At 34.0% G+C, this 16,530-nt stretch overlaps 1 protein-coding gene across 1 annotated transcript in view; it reads right to left on the reverse strand.

Moving 5' to 3' along the window:
- CCDC7 (coiled-coil domain containing 7) overlaps positions 1 to 16,530 on the reverse strand; it is a 403,758-nt gene that overhangs the window by 261,231 nt on the left and 125,997 nt on the right. Inside the window, 2 exon segments of the mRNA XM_087420895.1 lie at positions 1,039 to 1,263; positions 3,844 to 3,909. Of these exon segments, the coding sequence (XP_087277021.1) occupies positions 1,039 to 1,263; positions 3,844 to 3,909 (291 nt within the window).

Consider the following 16,530-nt stretch of genomic DNA (forward strand, 5'->3'; position numbering starts at 1 on the left):
CTAGCACATATATATATATAGACATAAAATGACTAGCACATTTTACAAAACAGCAGATATAAAATAACTAGCACATTTTAAATTGTGCTGCTTCCCTTTGTCTTAAATCAGCTCACAGAAATCTGCATTTCTAGACATATTTGCTTTTACATTCAATTCAGCACAAAAAAACTAATAACTTTAATAATTTCTCTTTCCATCCAAGCAATTTTCTTCATTATTTATCTTTCCAAGAATAAACTGAGGTAGTTCACAATTAAAATTATATACAAAAAGAAAAGATAAAAATAAGGATAAAAGTACTGTGTGACAGTCTCATAGTCTCTTTAAAAAGGTAGAGTCTTGAGCCTTTAGTTCAATTTTACCCTATTTATTACTTTACCATTTGCTAGTTTTGCTCTGCTCTCTCTAATACACATAAACTGTTTTGAATCTGAAAACAAGAAGGAAGGACACTAAAGAATACAAAATACTATTAAAAAAATGAGGGACCTGACAATAGCTATACTGCAAGAACAAGGACAAGCATAATTGTATTCTCAACGACTCTGCTTTACTTCTTGAACTTTTTTCATCACTCATCAATACAGTTGCTTCTTTGTGGACTGTTTTTCTCTTCTAAGGTATAAATAAATTAACAAATCTGAACAAAGCTCAAGAAAGAGTTTCTGAACCCAGTGTACAACAGAAACAAAAATAAATTCTTTTCAAGAGTTTTTCCCCTATAGTGTTGCATTCATATTTAATTTTATTAATTTACAGCAAAATATCTTTAGCCTTTAAACTTTTATTTTTTTCTGGCTCTCAAATCTCAGATACTTAAATGATCATTCAAAATCAAAATATATTTAATTTATAGATTCATATTCAGGATAATAATGAATTGCTATACCCAGAAGGTAAAAGGCAAAAGTCCAAGTAAAATAAAAAGGCACAGAAAATCTTTAAAAGTAATATATACAAATGAAGTAAATAATAATAAAAAAGATAAACTTCTTACAGCACATATTACTGTCTCTATTTTGGTTACTTCCTTACCCGTTGATGTTCTTGGATTTTATCATCTGTCTTTCGTCTACCTGAATCTGAAACTAGTGCTTTTCTTGTTTCTTTCTCCAACGGTATATATTCTGAATCTTCACCTTTAACTTTTATTTTACTATTATCCATTTCCATTGTTGTCTTGGTCTTCTCCTCACTTTTAAGTAACTCCTTCCCTTGATTTAGGAAATAGTCCAGTTGATGCTTAGCTGTTTCTGCTTCCTGTTTTTAAAAAAGTAACCATTTATCATGCATTATTTTTGTGACATTTTCCTGCCAATATTACAACTTTCAGGAATCTTCATATATTCCTGCCGATATTACTTCTCAACTTTATTTTTACTGAGTTAAAGGAGGCTAAGTCAAACCACTGATATAATCCATAGTTTAACAGATCCAAAATTAAAATTAAAAACTATGAAGAAAGTTTTCCACTTTGATGGCTATTTTTATACCCAGGAGGTTCTCCTGGCTGTTATCTTTTTTTAAGGCTCTAATCATTATACAGGCACAATAAAGTTAATAAAAGGTATACATTATAAAAAGTGATAGAATGCAACCAGGATAACTAATATCTATAATGTCAAATAGAAGAAAATGGGGAAAATAAATAATTTATTTCCTCTTGAATGAAATTTTTCTTTAAAATGTCACCTTTAAGAATTTTTATTTAGTTTGCAAGTAACAAAAGTTATTTGTATAAAAGAATATATAGATCAACAAAAGCAAAGTTCACAAACAGAAAACTCACTTTTAACATGTTGATATATATCCTTTTTAATTATTTATAAATATAACTAGCACATATATGTATATGTATTTTTAAATTTGTATTAAATTGGATTATACTATACATACTCACATAATATGTGCTATTCATTAAATAATGTCATAGACATGTTTCCATGCAATAAATATATATCTAAATCAGAATAACTGACAGAAGTACATTTAATAATATAAACTACTTAGCAAATTTTTTTATCAATGGATATATTGATAATTCCAACATTTTTGTCATTAAGAAATTTTATTTTATACATACTTGTACAAAATCTCTGTACACTTTTTCCTTCTTTACAATAAACACTTAGAAGTAGAATGGCTCAATTAAAAGGCTATATTTTTACAAGACTTTTGCCATATATTTCCTTTCAGAAAAGTATCAATTTGTACTGATAACAGAAGTATGTGAAAGATTGCTCATTTCAGCATACATCCACAATTATTAAATATTTCTCTTCTTTACATTTTTACCAATTGGCAGGTAAAAAAAAATCTATCCCATTGTTATTTTAAAGTGCATTTATTTGATAACTAGTGAGATTGAATGTATTTGTATGCATTTATTGGACATGTGTGTTTCCAAATTATGACTTGTCTGTTTGTGTCCTCTGTCTGTTTGGGGGAGGGCTATCCATATTTCTTGTAGATCTACAAAAGATCTTCACATAAAACATTTTGTAAAGATTTTTCCATGTAACTTTATATTTCCTGATTTTTTTTACCATAAAAAAGTTTTAAATTTATATATGGACAAATATAGTAATATATTCCTTTGTGGTATAATGCTTAGAAAGCCTTGCTCTAGTCAAGACCATATAACTGTTACCCAGTGTTTCTTCTAATACCTTCATAGTTCATTTATTACTTATGGATCTTAAATCACTCTGCAACTTATTTTGGTGCATTACATGAACTAGAGACCTAACTATTTTTTCATAGTAGTTTACTTTTTTTATAGTAGTTTTACTTTTGTAACTATTTTATCCTTCTATAAAAAAATTTTAATAATTAAAACTATAAAAAACTAAATTATTATATTCGTTTGAATCTGTTTCTAGACTTTTCATTCAGTACCAAATCCAGAACTACATTGCTTTAGTTATTATACTTTTACATTATATATTGATTTTTGGATGAGCAAATCCTTCTTAATTGTTCTTTTGCATAATCGCTAGTTTCTTATCTCAATATATCTGTAATAATTCTGTTAAGCACAAAAATAGTTCCATTTGTATCAAGAAATAAAATGCTTTAAGTTTGTATATCAATTTGGAGAAAATGGAAAACTAGAATATTTGTAATATTTAGGCTTCAAAACAAAAAATATTAATTTCTGTTTATTCACTGTTCATCTATATCTCTCAGTAAAGTATATTTCTCTTCATATAAAACTCTGTGTATTTTTGTGAAATATGCTATTCTAAAATTATGAATAGAATTTTTTTCTATTATGTTCTCTAAATGATCGTTTCTGATAACAAGGAAACCTATTGCTTTTTTATATCTATTTTGTCCCAGCCACCTTTTTGAACTATATCATCAATAAATGTGTGCATTATCTTGTATTTTTTAGAATGAAAATTATATAATACACAAATAATTATACTTTTTTCTATCCACTTATGAAAATATTTATAGCTTCTTTCATTTATTATTTTATTGTTTAGCAAGAATTTGAAAAAGAACAGTAAGAGTCAACATCCTAGTTTAACTGAGTTTAATTGGAATGCCTGAAATATCCTACTTTGGATATAATATTGTCTCAGTTTGAAATAGATTCGTTCTTTTTGATTAACCAAGGTTACTCCTCTTTCAAGCTGACTGTTTTGGAGAAGAATGAATATTAAATTTTACTAGTATATTCCTATTGCATAAAATGAACATACTTAAAACCTGGCAAAAGAGTATAATATATAGATCTATTAGTTTACAAAGTCAAAATTATTCATTTAAAAAGTTCTTTGAAGATATTTTCTTCACTTGTTAACAATTTTAAAAAAACATGATATCCTTTACCTGTAAAGCTTGTTTCAGTTGTTCCTGAAGGATTTTGTTCTCAGTTTCCAGAGCATATGCTACTTTCTAGAATGTAATATAAGGAAAAACATTATTCATTTTGGTATTTTTGTTTTTATTAATTTACCATTATAATTATTACCTTTCTAATACATAGATAGCCAAGACGATGATTTGAGCATACACATTTACTGCACACTTCTCAGGCATAATGGTGGATAATGGTGGATAATATCTATAACTATAGCTTCCTATTGATTTTCCACAGGCAAATTGACCTTGAATCTGGCAAATTATAACTACAGTAAATTAAACGTTTCATTTTTCCTTTTCTCTAGGCCTGAAATATTTAAATACAAACATTTCCAATTTAATGAAAAGAAGCAACTCTACTCTTAACAGAAAATAAACATAGTTCTGACTTTGCGAGAATGAGTGGATTCTATTACACATGAAAGGTCTCAAGAATTCTCCATCAGATGGAAGACACTTTAAAGAACCATATCTAAACTCCTCAGTTCTGCTTCTGGTACAGCAGAGCAAGTTCCTACTGGACAAACCCTGCCACATATAACAACCACAAACTCTGAATGAAATACAAATATCAGCACAGGACAGCAACCAAGAGTAGGTAGATTCTTGAGAGAAGGTGACACTTGGAAGAAAGGAAGAGTCTTAGGTAAGATTCTTGGTTCCTGGCTTCTAGTCTGAAGGCAAGCACAATCTGAGCCATGCAGAGTACCTAATACCTGATAGAAAACCTGAGTTTTTAGACCTTACAAACCAGAGGACACAGATCAGGGCAATCATAGCCACTGGAGAGGTTAGGGAGAAGTCACACAAAGAAGAGAGCCAGACAGAGGGAGCCCTCAACTCTTTGTATAAACTCTGCCCAAGTCTCCCTCTGACTGCTGAATCACATATGCATAGAGAAGACTCTCAGCAGCCTAGCAAAAGCTAAAAGAATTGAAATGCAATTTGAGCTGCTGCCTAAATACAGAATTTTCATTTTGCATCCCATCATGTTAATTATATATTAAAGCAAAGCAAACAAACAAATATGGTACCAATCATCAGAAGAATATAGCAGAATCCAGAGTTTCCACAAAATGACATTCCCAATATCCAAGAAGCAATTTAGAATTATTTGACGTTTGAAGAAACAAGAAAATGAGACTTACTGTTAAAAAACAATCTACAGAGAGTGATCCCAATAGAGTCCAGAGTTCAGAATTAGCATATAAGAATTTTAAAGAAACTATTATAACAATACCCAAAGTAAGGAAAAATAGGCTCACACTAAATGAAATTATGAAAATCTCAGCAGAGAAATACAAACTATAAAAAATATTCAAATGGAAATTTTAGAACAGAAAAATACAATATCTGAATTTAAAAATTTAATGGATGAGCATAGGAGTAGATTGGATATGACAGTGGAAAGTCAGACCATTTGAGGACACATCAATAAAAAAATTTCTATCTAAAGACAAAGAGAACAAAGATTTTTAAAAATGAATAGAGACTGAGGAACATTTGGGATAATATCAAATATGTAACATGCAATTACATTCTCATAAGGAAAAGAGAGAGGAGTGCTAGAAAAAGTGTTTGAAAAATAATAGTTGAAAATTTCCCAAACTTAGTGAAATCTACAGACTCAAGATGCTCAGCAAACCCAAAGTTGCTGTACATAAAGAAAATCATGCCCACACACATCAGAGTCAAAGTGTTAAAAACCAAGTAAAAAGAGAAAATCTTGAAAGCAGACAAAGAAAAATGACAAATTATAGACAGAGAAATGATGATTTGAATGACTGTTTACTTCTCTTCAGAAAAAAAATGAAGGTCAAACGAAACGGAAAAACCTCTTTTAAAGTATAGAGCAAATGTCCTCTTCTGAAACAGAGTTATTTTAAGAAAGAAAAGAAAGCTTTAAATCTACATTTTTATTCTCAATGAAATTTGAGAGGATGCAGCATCTATAAAAACAGAAGCAGGTAATATGGCGACAAAAATAAACCTTCTCGCCACTGCTCAAGCAATCTCCATATACAACCTGTGAGGTGCCGAGGAAACTCACTTCCATAAACAGGCACAGAAATATCATAAACCATCTGATGGCACTAAGCAACTTCAGAAGGGAAAACCAAGTTGAACAATCCAAAGAGGTATCCATACTAAGCAGAACTACAGGGATCAACAGAAAATAATTAGACATTAAATAACATTAAAACTCTGATGGAAATCTCTGATGGATGCAATTAGAGCCATAAATGAGGGTCTCCTGAGATTTTTTTAAAAACATGATTTTTTAACTTAAAAATTCAAGAGGAAGTGAGAAGGAAAAAGGCTACTTTTGTTTGTTTTTTCTTTTTCTTTCTTTTTTCTTTTTTTTTGAGGTAACAATGGTTTATAACATCATATAAATTTCAGGAGGACATCATTATATTTCAACTTCTGTATAGACTGCATCATGTTCACCACCAAAAGTTTTGTTGAAAGGCTCCTTCTGAGAATAGATTTAGAAATATTGTAAAGTAAATGGAAGAAATATCTCATAGCACAGAACAAATATACAAATAGAAGCCAAGACTAAAAAGATAGACTTAAAGAATAAATCTAGGAATCACAGATTTAGTTTCAGAGGGATAAAAGGAAGAAGAAAAACAATAATGAAAGAAATATGGAAAAAAACTTCCTTGACATAAATAAAAAAAAATTAAGGCCTGGAAAATTTCTAAGCTTCAACGAGAAATGAGAACAAGAAGTAAGACTGGGTCCCAGACAACATCAAACTACTATACCCACCTGAAACGATCTACACAAACTTGCCATGAGAGAAAAATAATATTCTATCTTGTTTAAGCCATGGAATTATATGGGGTCTCTTTATATAGCAGCCTAGCCTATTTTCTAACTAATAAAGACATAGAGAATTCAAACAATAGAACAAATCTAGATTTAATTGAACTTTATAAAGAGAGAAAGAGAGACGGGGAGAGAAAGAAAGGAAAAGAGAATATATACCCCACTGTTAGACTACAAATGGCCATAAATTCTTTGTAGTAGCAACCATCAAAAGGTGGAGTCTATTTCCTCATTCCTTGAAACTGGGTTGGCTTGTGACTTGCTTTGGCCAATAGAATACAGTCGTCTTATCCTCTGGGGATACATTCCAAGACCCCCAGTGGACACCTGAAATTGCAGATAGTACCTAACCCTATATACACTATGATTTTTTCTGTACATACATACCTATGATAATGTTTAATTTATAAATTAGGCACTGTAAGAGATTAACAATAAATAGAACAATATAACAATAAAAAAACAGAACAATTATAACAATATACTATAATAAAAGTTACCATAGATCTTAGCGACCTCAGCATATAGTTATTTGTCTTTCCTTATTAAGGTGAGAACTTTCACCTTTTCACTTAAAGGAAGCACTTTATGGCTTCTCTTTGGCATATCTGAATTGCCAGCAACGCTACTCCTGTGCTTTGGGGCCATTATTAAATAAAATAAGGGTGACCTGAACACAAGAATTGCAGTATTGCAATAGTCGATCTGATAACTAAGACTAAGTGACTAACATGTGGGTAGCATATACAGCATGGATACACTGGACAAAAGGATGATTCATGTCCCGGGTGGGATGGAGCATGAAGGCTCAAGATTTCATCACACTACTCAGGATGGTGCACAATTTAAAACTTATAAATGGTTTATTTCTGGAATTTTCCATTTAATATTTTCAGACCACAGTTGACCACGGGTAACTGAAACTGTGGAAAGCAAAACCGTGGATAAGGGAGAACTACTGTACAACACAAATGGCACTATCTGAGGTCTGAAATTAGGCCTTCCAGTTTTGTTTTGCTCTCTTGCTACTGAGAATCCTTCTATAAATTACCCAAGGCTAGCCTGCTAGAGGATGACAGACTAGAAAGAGGTCTCATCTATCCTAGATGTCCCAGTGGAGACCTCATACATGTGAATAAAGCTATCTCAGACCATCCAGCCCAACCCAAGCCTGCCTAGAGAGAAAACCTATCCAGTCACTATGAGAAATAATGAATATTTGCCATTTTAAATCACTAAGTTTTGGAGTAATCTGTTATTTAGGAAAAGTTAACTGGTATACCTAGCAACAGAAAATGTGCATTATTTTATGTCATTAGAATATTTATAAAAATTGAAGATTATGTTGGATTATTTCTATAAATGGCCACCAATAATTTATTCCACTCTATGCAACTCATCTCCTTGAATATGGGCTAGCCTTACGAGTTCCTTAAAGAATGTGGTGAAAAAACTTCAAGGACTTCCAATCCCAGTCTATAACAAGCTTTATTGTTTTTGCTTTTGCTTGCTTGGGTCCCAACCATCAGACAAAGAAGCTTGGGCTAGACTAGTGAATGATGGGCTAGACTAGTGCGAGAAACTATCTTGGACATTTCCAGTTCTAGTTAACCTCCCAGCTGAATGCAGCCACATAAATAACCTCAGTCAACATGATATCAAACAGAGACACTGCCTAGCTGAGTGCAGCAAACTTATGAATTGTGAGAAACAATAAATTATTGTTTTAAGCCACTAAACTTTGGGGTAGTTTGATATGAAGCAGTAGAAATATCTAGATGCAGGGTGGTACAACAAAAAAACTTAAAATATGATGCATTGGGTTTGGGTCCAGCAGGTGAGCAGAAGATGGAAGGATGGTAAAGAGACTATTGGTAGAGACCAGAAAAGTAGTAAGAAGGCTACAGGCAAAGACTGGAGGAATGTCAAACAATCTATGACGGAGGCTATAAAAGGGAGTGAGGCTGATAAATTGATACTGGAGGCTGGGAAAAGGCAGGAGAAGCTCTGTTATGTAGTGACAGAACAATTAACAAAACTTGGGCCAGGAGTAACTTGCAAGGTTGAAAACATACCTAATAAATTTGTGGATTTGGCTAAGGAAATTTCCAGTAAGAATGCTAAAAGTACTATTTGGTTTATATTAGTGATATACAGTAAGGTATTGCAAGAAGAGAGATGAGTTAAAGAAAGAACTGTTCATTTTAAAGCAGAAATTAGAAAGCATATAGAGCATCCAGGACAGTATCTTCAGCCTGCAAAAAAATTCTCAAAGTAAGAAATTACTTTAGGGCAAAGATCAAAGCTGTGGTACTGATAATAAAATGTAGCTTCAGAGTCAAAGTCAAATCCAGGGTGTGGCTATAAGACCCTTTGTTAAGACCTCAGAAAGATTTATATATTCTTCATGGATCCTCCTAATTAGACAAAAGGGCTTTAATAATCTTGAGAGAATTGTCCTACAAAAGCCTGACATACCTTAAGTAAAAAGAGGTCTGTCTCAGAAAGAATTATGGATGTGGCTTTTCGCTAAAAGAATGAACCACAATAGCATATATGGAAAACAAAGTTTTTACGAAAAACATCACCATATTAGACTAAAAAGCACAGAGACATTTCAAAACGAAAAGAGATCTCTAGGTCCCCAATTATCTATGAGCAGGAAGCAGTCTGAGAGAGCTATTCAGCTGCAAACATGGGCCATTTCTTATGGAAAAGGAATGATGATTCAGAGAGTGGAACCAATGTACCAAACTGCAAAATAAAGGGCTACTTAGAATAATGAATTAGGGAACCATTCCCAGGAAGCAAAACTAGACCTTAATCAAGGTATATTTCCCAACCAGAGAGTCAGGAGAACTGGTGACGTGTGTCTGGTTGGATTTCAAAATTGCTCTGGACCACGTGCCTTCTGTTTTCCCTCTTTTTGAATAACAGTGTCTATTGCGGTCATCCTATTCTTTTCTCAGTAGTATATGTTAGGTATGTATTGGAGGTGTGGGATAGAGATAACTTGCCTTTTTAGATAAAAGATCTTCAGATCAAGAGGAGCTTTGCCAAGAAGCCTCATCCATATCTAAACCCGGTACAGATGATAAGATGCTAAACTTAAGATAAAACTAGAATGTAATGAGACTTTAGCAGGAAGGGAAGAGTACATTTTGCATGTGGTAGAAATATTAACATGTGGCCAGAGGGAAAACTATTATAGACTTTTCCAAAAATGACCATCAATAATTTGTCCCACCCCTATATACATATGTCACTTCTCCCAGCAAGAGGTGGAGTCTGTTTTCCCTCCCTTTGAGTCTAAGCTGACTCCTAACCAGTAAAATGTGGTGGAAATTACATTATAAGGCTTCTAAGCCCAGGTCTTAAGAGATCTTGCAGCTTCTACTTTTGACCTATTAGATTCTAGCTGCCAAGTAAGGATGCTTGGGCTTGACTACTGAATGACAAACAACCACATGAGAAAGATTCATCCCTCAGCCATTCCACCCACCACCAGACATTTGAGGAAGCTACCATGACCATTCCACAGCTGAGTGAAGCCACATGAGTGGCCACAGCTGATACAACATGGAGCAGAAGCATCATCCCTCTGAGCCCAGCCAACTCCCAAATCAATAATAAATAATTATTGATGTATTAAACCTCTAAATGTTGATATAGTTTGTTGCAGAGTAATAGAAAACTGAAACAAAAATATGCACTTGACCAAAGAGAAAACTTTTTAAAACTTCCAAAAAGTAGTGCCTTTTTATGTCACATTTTCTGACATTAATTCTATAAAATGGTAAACCAACAATGAAAAGGTGAACTAAAAACATTTTTTTGAAACAAAGAGAAACTCAAACATCCATAAAATACAAATAAAGTTGTATTCAGTGAAAAAGGTATAGCCTGAAGAGTGTTTACTGCTATTAGACAAACATAAAAATAAATAAGTTACATATACAACTAATGTATATTTGAAAAGGAACTAAAAATAAAGAAAAAGAGGTAAAAGAAATCAATAAAGGTTAAAGTAACTAAATAGAAAGCAAATAATAATAGCAATAAGAAATAAAACAATAGAAGAGCTAAATGAAACCCAAAACCAGTTAAATGAAAACACCTACAATATATAATCCCCTCACAAACCTCATTAAAAAGACAAGAAACAAAAAATCTAAATAAACCAATACTTCTGTAAATGGAAAAGAAATGGGAAAAGAGGCAGAAATAGAGATACAGAAAAAAGAAAACAATAAAAAGAACCCTAAGAAAACATAATGTAAAATTCTAACCAATAAGCTTGAAAAACAATTATAAATGGATGAGTTTATATCAAAATATTAACTACCAAAATAGATGCACCAATAATCTCAAAAGGAATTGAAAAAGTGGTCAAAGAGCTATCATTTTTTTTAAAGGCTCCTAGATGATTTTATAGGTAAGTTCTACATAATTTTCAAATTTTTTCTCTCTTTTAAAAAAGCCCCTTTTGGGGAAAGCATCAAAAATAACTATAATCACTTCATTTTAATCACAAACTCACAATACAAAATGGAATAGGTTGTGACAACAATAACTTAGATGGGGAAGAGGAAAGGGATAGAACCTGCTTAGACTAAGGAAATAAGAGGCTATCAGAAAATGGACTCTCTCATCTGTGACGTCTTTTATACAAACCTCATGGTAACCACTAAACAAAAAATCAGAACAGAGACACAAATGATAAATAAAGAGAAAACCATCATAGAAAATCACCAAACTGAAATGGCAGTCAGAAATACCCAGGAAGAGAAATAAGGGAAATATAGAACTGAAAAACAAGAGATAAAATGGTACTATTAAGCCCTCATAAATCAGTAATCACTCCAAATGTAAATGGATTGAATTCTCCAATCAAAAGACACAGAGTGATGGGATAGATTGAAAAACAAGACCCAACCATATGCTGCCTTCAGGAAACATATTTCAGCTCTACAGACAAACAAAGGCTCAGAGTGAAAGTATGGAAATGATACTCCAAGCAGATGGCAAACAAAAGAAATCAGGTGTTGCCATACTTACATCAGACAAAACAGACTTAAAGATAAAAAAGGCAATGAGAGACAAAGAGGGGCAGTATAGAATGATAAAAGGAACATTCCACCAAGTGGACATAACACTTATGAATATATATGCACCCAACACAGGAACACCAAAGCACATAAAGCAACTATTAACAGACCTAAAGGGAGAACAGTAACACAACAGTAGTAGGGGACCTCAATACGCCACTTACATCAATGGATAGATCATCCAGACAGAAAGTCAACAAGGAAATAGTGGAATTAAATGAAAAACTAGACCTGATGGACTTAACAGATATATATAGAACACTCCATCCAAAAACAGTACAATATACATTCTTCTCAAGTGCACATGGAACATTCTCACAGATAGACCATATGTTGGGAAACAAGGCAAGCCTCAATAAATTTCAGAAGACTGAAATCATATCAAGCATCTTTTCTGACCATAATGCTATGAAACTAGAGATCAATTACAAGAAAAAAGCTGTAAAATCACAAATAGGTGGAGACTAAACAACATGCTACTGAACAACCATTGGATCAATGAAGAAATTAAAGGAGAAATCAAAAAATATCTGAAGACAAATGAAAATACATCATACCAGCTCTTATGGGATGCAGCAAAAGCAGTTCTAAGAGAGAAATTCACAGCAATACAGGCCCACCTCAACAAATAACAAATATCTCAAATAAGTAATCTTAAACTACACATAACAGAAGAAGGAAAAGAAGAACAAACAAAGCCCAAAGTCAGCAGAAGGGAAATAATAAAAATTAGAGCAGAAATAAATGAAATAGAAACTGAAAAAACAGTAGAAAGGATCAATGAAACTAAGAGCTGGTTTCTTGAGAAGATAAACAAAATTGACAAACCATTAGTGTAAGAAGAAGGTTCAAATAAATAAAATTAGAAATGAAAGAGGAGAAATTACAACAGATACCACAGAAATACAAAGGATTATTAAGAGAAGACTATGAAAAACTAGATGCTAACAAATTGGATAACCTAGAAGAAATTGATAAATTCTTAGAATCATACAAACTCCCAAACTGAATCAAGAAGAAATAGAGAATCTGAATGGACCAATCACAAGAAAGAGACTGAAACAGTAATCAAAAACCTACCAAAAAATAAAAGTTCAGGAGCAGATGGCTTCTCTGGAGAATTCTGACAAACATTCAAAGAAGATGTAATACTTATCCTTCTCAAACTATTCCAAAAAATTGAAGAAGATGGAACGTTTCCTAACTCGTTTTATGAGGTCAACATCACCCTGATCTGAGGCCAGACAAGGACAACACAGAGAAGGAAAATTACAAGCCAACATCGCTGATGAACATAGATGCAAAAATCCCCAACAAAATAGTGGTGAACTGAATACAGCAATACATTACAAAGATCATACAAATTGCCTGAGAGTGACGTCAGCATCATGGCCACCATGGCAGAGTGAGCTTTCCCGTAAACTCTTCCCCTGATAAGATACAACAAAAGGAACAGTCACAGACCAACAACGGACTCCTAGACAGCGAAAAGCAAGATCGGCAAGATCCACACTGCCACACATCTGAGAGTGGAATGTGCTGGGCCCCCAGAAGAAGAGGGGAGAGGTAAGGAGAACTCCTCTCCCTCCCCATCAGATCAGGGATCCCGGTCCACATGGCTCCCAGTGAGGGGGGAGGGGCAGCCCTCTGCGGGGAAACCATAGCTCTTCGGGCTCTCTCAGCCAGTGGGAAACTCCCACAAAGAGGACTCAGAACTGCTACAGGGGCACCATCAACATCTGAGCACCCCAGGAGAGTGGATAACAAAGGGCAAGCGAGAAGTCCCCCACACCAGGGACCCAGCGCCAAAAGAGAGAGCCCACCCCGTCCCCACATGTCGGACACTGCAGCTCAGCCGACCAGACCAGACCAAGCGGCCGCAGGATCGCAGCGAACAGCAAGGGCAGAGTGCAGAGGGCTAAGATTACATAGCCCTTAACCCCCACACGGTGGCAGCGGTGGAAATTGCAACCAGATATTTCCAGGATGAGGAAAAATAAAGCCAATACAGGAACCACAATGCAAAGGTATATGAAATCACCAGACCAGAAGGAAAATGACAAACACCCAGAAACCAACCCTGAAGACACAGAAATCCATAACCTAAACAACAGAGATTTCAAAATAGCTATCATAAAAAAACTCAACGAAATACGAGACAACACAGACAAACAATTCAATGAGATTAGGAGTTTCTTCACAAAAGAGATTGAAATCCCAATCAGTACTGATGGAGATGAAGAACACAATGGAGACAATATAGGAGAATCTGGAATCTTTAAAGAACAGAGCTGACAATATGGAGGAAAGAATTAGCATTATAGAGGATAGGAATACAGATATGCTTCAGATGGAAGAGGAGAGTGAACTAAAACTAAAAAGAAATGACGAAAGTCTCCGAGAAATATCTGACTCTATTAGGAAATGTAACATAAGAATTATAAGTATTCCTGAGGGAGAAGAGAGGGAAAGAGGAACAGAGAGCCTATTCAAGGAAATAATAGCTGAGAACTTCCCAAATCTGGGGAAGGAGCAGGTAATATCAGTAAGTGAAGCCAATAGGTCACGTAAAGACGTCAACAGGCAAAGGCCCACTCCACGACATGTAATGGTAAGGCTGGCCAAAGTCAATGACAAAGAAACAATATTAAGGGCAGCTAGACAAAAACAAAAAATAAAGTACAAAGGAACTCCCATCAGGCTCTCAGCGGATTTCTCAACAGAAACTTTACAGGCTAGGAGAGACTGGAATGATATATTCAAAATACTGTAAGACAAAAACCTTCAGCCAAGAATACTCTATCCAGCAAAAATTTCCTTCAAATATGATGGAGAAATAGTAACTTTCCCACATAAACAAAAGCTAAGGGAGTTCACGGCCATGAGATCCCCACTACAAGAAATACACAAGAAGGCCCTCAGGCCTGAAAAAAGTAAAGAAAGGGAATACAAAGCTTGGAGCAAGGAGAAAAACAGGCAGACAAAATCAGAAAAATAGTAGATCTTTACCAGAATAGGTTAGCAACCACTTAAATATCAAAATCAAAGATCAAAGGAAGGAATTCACCAAAAATAAATATAACCTCATCACTGTAAACACACACCCACAACACAAGATAGAATAAGGTATAAAAAGATCATACACCATGATCAAGTGGGATTTATACCAGGGACACAGAGATAGTTCAACATCTGCAAATCAATCAATGTGATACACCACATTAATAAAATGAGGAATAAAAATCACACAATCATCCCAATTGATGCAGAGAAAGCATCTGACAAGATCCAACATCCATTTACAATAAAAACTCTCAATAAAATGGGTATAGAAGGAAAGTACCTCAACATATATAAAGGCCATATATAACAAACCCACAGCCAACATCATACTCAACGGTGAAAAACTGAAAGCCATCCCTCTGAGAACAGGAACAAGACAAGGGGGCCCACTCTCGCCCCTCTTAGTCAACACAGTACTGGAGGTTTGGCCAGAGCAATTAGGAAAGAAAAAGAAATAAAAGGTATCCAAATGGGCAAGGAAGAAGTGAAACTCTCACTGTTTGCAGATGATATGATTCTATATACAGAAAACCCTAAAGAATCCACCAGAAAACTATTAGAAATAACCAACAACTACATCACAGTTGCAGGGTACAAAATAAACTTACAAAAATCAGTTCCATTTCTATATTCTAATAACAAACTAAGAGAAAGAGAACTCAAGAATACAATCCCATTTACAATCACAACAAAAAGAATAAAATATCTAGGAATAAATTTAACCAAGGAGGTGAAAGATCTATACAATGAAAACTATAAGACATTACTGAAAGAAATCAATGGAGACATAAAGAAATGGAAAGATATCCCATGCACATGGATTGGAAGAATAAACATAGTTAAAATGTCCATATTACCTAAAGCAATCTACAGATTCAATGCAATCCTTATTAGAATCCCAATGACTTTCTTCACAGAAATAGAACAAAGAATCCTAAAATTCATATGGGGCAACAAAAGACCCTGAAGAGCTAAAGCAAACCTGAGAAAAATGAATAAAGCTGGAGGGATCACAATCCCTGACTTCAAAATATACTACAAAGCTATAGTAATCAAAACAACATGGTACTGGTACAAAAACAGACACATAGATCAATGGAACAGAATTGAAAGCCCAGAAACAAAACCACACATCTACAGACAGCTAATCTTCCACAAAGAAGCCAAGCACATACAATGGAGAAAGGAGGGTCTCTTCAATAAATGGTGTTGGGAAAACTGGACAGCCACATGCAGAAGAATGAAAGTAGACCATTATCTTATGCCATACACAAAAATTAACTCAAAATGGATTAAAGACCTGAAAGTAAAACGCGAAACCTCAAAACTCTTGGAAGAAAATATAGGCAGTACACTCTTTGACATCAGTCTTAGAAGCATCTTTTTGAATACCATGTCTACTCTGGCAAAGGAAACAAAAGAAAAAACCAACAAATAGGACTACATCAGACTAAAGAGCTTTTGGAAGGCAAAAGAAACTAGGAACAAAACGAAAAGACAATCCACCAACTAGGAGAAAATATTTGCAAATCATATATCTGACAAGGGATTAATCTCCAAAATATATAAAGAACTCATACAAGGTCAACAATAAAAAAACAAACAACCCAATCAAAAAATGTGCAGGGGGGAGTGGCCCAGTGGC

Source organism: Ceratotherium simum, chromosome 32, assembly GCF_057802395.1.
Source record: "Ceratotherium simum simum isolate JZ-2026a chromosome 32, ASM5780239v1, whole genome shotgun sequence".
Taxonomy (NCBI): Eukaryota; Metazoa; Chordata; class Mammalia; order Perissodactyla; family Rhinocerotidae; genus Ceratotherium; species Ceratotherium simum.